This window comes from Arachis ipaensis, chromosome B3 (assembly GCF_059453495.1).
Source record: "Arachis ipaensis isolate K30076 ecotype BB chromosome B3, ASM5945349v1, whole genome shotgun sequence".
NCBI lineage: Eukaryota > Viridiplantae > Streptophyta > Magnoliopsida > Fabales > Fabaceae > Arachis > Arachis ipaensis.
The window spans coordinates 19,977,672-19,982,293 of NC_142438.1; the positions used below are offsets into that span (position 1 = coordinate 19,977,672).

A 4,622-nucleotide genomic window follows, 5' to 3' on the forward strand; every position below is an offset into this window, starting at 1 on the left:
ATAACATCACAACAAATGATATCCTTTGTTTGGAAAAACATTATTTGCCATTTTGGTATTCCTCATCATATCATAACTGACAATGGTTGCCAGTTTGTCGATCAAAAGTTCCAATCTTTTTTACAGAATCTCAAAGTCAAACAGCATTTCGCTTCTGTCGAACATCCTCAGACGAACGGACTAGCAGAAACGGCAAACAAAGTAATTTTGCATGCACTTAAGAAGAAGCTGGATGACGCAAAAGGACTATGGGCCGACCTCATACCTGAAGTCCTATGGGGTTACAACACAACCCCCCAATCATCAACAAAAGAGACACCATTCCGACTTGTCTATGGTTTTGAAGCAATGATACCACTAGAAATCTCCCAAAGCTCAATTAGAACACAGCTCGTCGACCACAATGAAGCCCGGCGCACCGAACTGGATATCATTTAAGAAGTCCAAGATATAGCAACACTAAGGCAACGTGCCGCACAACAAACAATAGCTCGGCACTACAATAAATCGGTAAAAAGCCGAACATTCAACAAAGGAGATTTGGTCGTTCGAAAGACAGAACTCGCCCGACGACCACCTTCCCATGGCAAGCTCGCCGCAAACTGGGAGGGCCCATATCGAGTCACACAAGTCCTCGGCAATGGAGCATATAAACTCGAAACTCTAACTGGTACAGTCCTACCCAACACTTGGAATGTAGCCTCCTTAAAGAAATTCTATAGTTAAAATTCAGGGACAGGCTAGTACTCTTTTTCCTACTACCAAGATTTTATCCCCAATGGGTTTTGCTTGGAGAGGTTTTAACGAGGCTTGCCTACCTGAACCTTTGTATCCAAAGGATTACCAATACTAGTCTATGATTTACTTCATTCCCCTTAATAACAGTTTTCTCAATACATTACTGCAATGTTTTCTTTTGCAATAACAATCACACATATAGTTTCATCTATCATTTCAAACAAAATAACAAATATCCTCCACTAATTTCAATCCGAGAATAAATCGGCAATCAGGAATATTCTTAACAGAAAATTCCCTCCAATTATGCAGCGGCCTATGAAACATTTAAAATCCAAATCGGCCACAAATTAACAACAACTCAAACAAACTCTATTAACAAGCTACAAAATAGCTATCAAATTGTTCACCAACTACAAAATAGCACTCACCCATCAGTTTTTCAAAAAGCAGTCAAGCATAAACAAAACTACACATAAAAACCAAAATTACAATAAACACATTAAACATTCTCTGCCTCATCCTCGGCAACGCCATCATCTTCAACCATTTTGCCATCTCGGACAATCTTCCCAGGGTCCAGCTCAGAAAGATCAGCATCAGGCAAAAGAAACTTCGCTTGCAAAGACGCCCTCTCAAAACCTTCAACAAACAAATCTAAGATCTCATCACTCTTCTTCTTTTCCATCTCCTTAAGCTTAGCAGTCACCTCAATCAGCCGAGCTTCCATGCTCGCCAGGTTCGCTTCCTTCTTCTTTAAATCTTCCACATCATTGGCATAGTTCTCTTTTGTCTCCTTCAATTGCTTTTCAGTTTCAGCCAACTTGTTCTGAAGATCTGAAACAGAACCCTTAGACTTACTCAACTCCTCTTTCAACAACAAAACCTCCTTGTCCTCCACCAACACCTTCTTGTGCTTCAACTCCTGACTACGACCTAAACTAGCTAACCTCAAACCAACCACCTACAAAAACACAAACAATATATATATCATCAAAAATCCCAATAAACATAAACAATCATAACATAATAAAAAACGACCTCACCTGCATATACTGACCAACAGCCACCTCTCCAACCTCATTAGCTAATGACACGTCAGCTTCAGACTGACAATGCTCATCGACAACAGCCATGTAAGGATACTCCTTCCCCCACATAGTCAATCCCTCACTATGCTCGGTCATCTCATGCAGCTTTTTCTGATTCCCAACAAAAGCTTGAATCTCCTCCAGAGAAACCTTTTGTTCTCGGTCGCTAGTATCCTCGGACAAATCAACCATACTCGATTTTCTTTTCTTAGCAATCACCTTCCTCCGCCCCTGACGAGGTTGATTAACCTCCCCAGCTCCACCACCTTTTTCACGATTGGAAGACGACACCTCCTTCTCCAGGTTCTTACTCTTAAAACGAGACCTCAGTGAAGCAGCTGACACCCCATGATATTTACCACCTGTAGATCCAAACAAACAAAACAGCAACTCAATAAAGCTCAAAAGTACACAAAATAACTCATTCACACATAAACACAACTCACCCATATAATCTACCACAGCAGCCCTATTCTCCTCCCACTTCAACAGTTCAAACATCGAGATCAAATCTTTTCGATCAATTTGTTCCACCAAAAATTCTATAATACACACATTTCTCAGGGTTATGACCTCGGCCCCGAGTATATTCTGAGGTTCCGAGCACCACCTAAGTGGAAACCTCTCAGCCAAAAACTCATCTATATAAAACAGAAACTCTTTTTCAATATTTCTCACCTTAACATACATCTCTTTAAAGTCCTTGAAGGAAGACTTATACAATTTAAAGATACCAAAACCAGGCGTACTGTTTAAATTAACCCAACCCCCCTTCCAAACTCCTTTGGCCTGGAATAAAGAGAAAAACAAATCCACAGAAGGATCTTCCTCAAGAAATTCCATCAATATTTCAAAACAACGCAAAAATGCCCAACCATTAGGGTGCAATTGTGAAGGAGCACAATTTAGCTGCTTCAAAACTTGACATTCAAACTCTGTAAATGGCAGCCTCACCCTCAGTTCTTCCAACACACAACTATGCATATAAAAATACTCAAATCCCTGCCCCCTATGGTAAACCCTATCCTCACTGCTACATGGCAGCAACTCGACGTGAACCCCAGACCCAGGCCTAATGATTCTGCCAACATCAATCTCCCTTACAGCCGCATCATCCCGAAACAGAGATACACGACCCTTAACATCCTCATTAACCCAGTCATAGGACCAGTCAATCCCCCCTTTCTTCTCTTTTTCAAACCCCATTACCCAACCCAGAAGCAAAAAACAAAGAAAGAAGAAGAAGATGACAAGTTACAAAACAAAAAGAAACAGCATGCTTACCTCTTTTACTCATTCTCTTTTCAACGGAGAAACACCAAGGGTCAAGGATAAGCAACTAAGCTTCCAAACCACTAACTTAACCACATTGAAAAAGTAACTGCTTCATCAATCACATCAAAGGACGCAGTTGCTTTGGAAAGATAAGAAAATTTAATGACAATTACTCTCTCTCTCTCTCCTCACAAAAACAAAGCCCCACTATCCACGTCACGCATAGAGAAGTTTTAAATGAACTATGTTGAATTGGGGGCTCACTCAGTAAACTCTCCCACCGAGTTATAACTTCTCGATAAGCTCAACCTGCTTCATTAAAAACTCTCCAGGCTAAGTTTGGGGGCTGTGATATGGTCATAATAAATGAGCTATAACTCGGCATACTCCGTTATGAATTTACCATTTATGAGCTATAACTCGGCATAACCCGTTACGAACCTATCATTCACGAGCTATAACTCGGCATTCGCCCGTTATAGACTCACCATTCACGAGCTATAACTTGGCATTTGCCCGTTATGGACTCACCATTCATGAGCTATGAACTCGGCATGGTCCGTTATAAACTCATCTCTTCATGAGTCGTAAAACAGTCAAATATAACCGACAATACAACGTTATGAAAGTAGAAATACGTTGTCACTCTTGATGAACGACTTAAAATGACAAAAGCGTAACAGACCAATGGCCGACCATATATAAAGCAAGGTAAAATGTTCTTTTACACCAGATTCCAAATAAAATAAGATACTGACTTAAGCTTCGGAGTGCCTTTGCAGGTACACTCCCCTCCTCTTCATTGCTCGTACTTTCACATTACCATACGAAGGAAAAGCTCGGACTCGAGAGTTGGACGCCCAGCCTCCGAGGATATAACTCGGTTAACACTTTGATTTCGCAAGCAAGATCAACTACTATCAATGAGAAACTATAAAGTTCAAACACTCACAATATGAAGCACAAAGAAAGACATTCTCAACTTCTACAACAATGTTGACGAATTTTCTTCTAATTCTTCGAGACTATTTAGAGTATGATACAAATAAACATAAACTAGCCTCAAATTTACAAAAATGTAATCTGGTATAAGATATGAAATTATGATATTCCTAAACTACTACTTGAAGAAATTAAATTTCTTCTAAGATAGAGGAAATAAAGAAGAAAAAAAAAAACACTAACTTTGAAAATATGAAAGTATAGCTCTCGATATATTCCATGAGTATTTTATATCTTCACATTCGTTAAAGAGTGGTGAAAAGTCAAATCACTTTTAACTTGAGTCAACGCCTTTTGCCAGAAAAGAAGTTTCGTACTATACTTTGTTATAGATGAGAGAAAAAGTTCCCCGAATGATTTGTCTTGCACAATCATTTTTAAATGTTAGAAACTATGGCAGTTTTTTTAGGTAATGAATTTTTTCACTTTCATAATTTTGCAAGTAGATGTAGAATAGTCTAGTTTCTGAGGTGTATAATCTTACTTCTGAGGTTGTATACCTTAATGTTTTGACTT

At 39.3% G+C, this 4,622-nt stretch overlaps 1 protein-coding gene across 1 annotated transcript; it reads right to left on the bottom strand.

Annotated features, from left to right (window-relative positions):
- Positions 1 to 1,240: 1,240 nt before the first annotated feature.
- Positions 1,241 to 1,802, bottom strand: LOC148569986 (uncharacterized). Its single transcript, XM_088508117.1, has 2 exons — positions 1,785 to 1,802; positions 1,241 to 1,702 (listed from the first exon to the last, which is right to left on the bottom strand). Exons 1-2 carry the CDS (start codon positions 1,788 to 1,790, stop codon positions 1,241 to 1,243), a joined length of 468 nt encoding a protein of 155 aa, XP_088364243.1. The 5' UTR covers positions 1,791 to 1,802.
- Between the last annotated feature and the right edge of the window lie 2,820 nt (positions 1,803 to 4,622).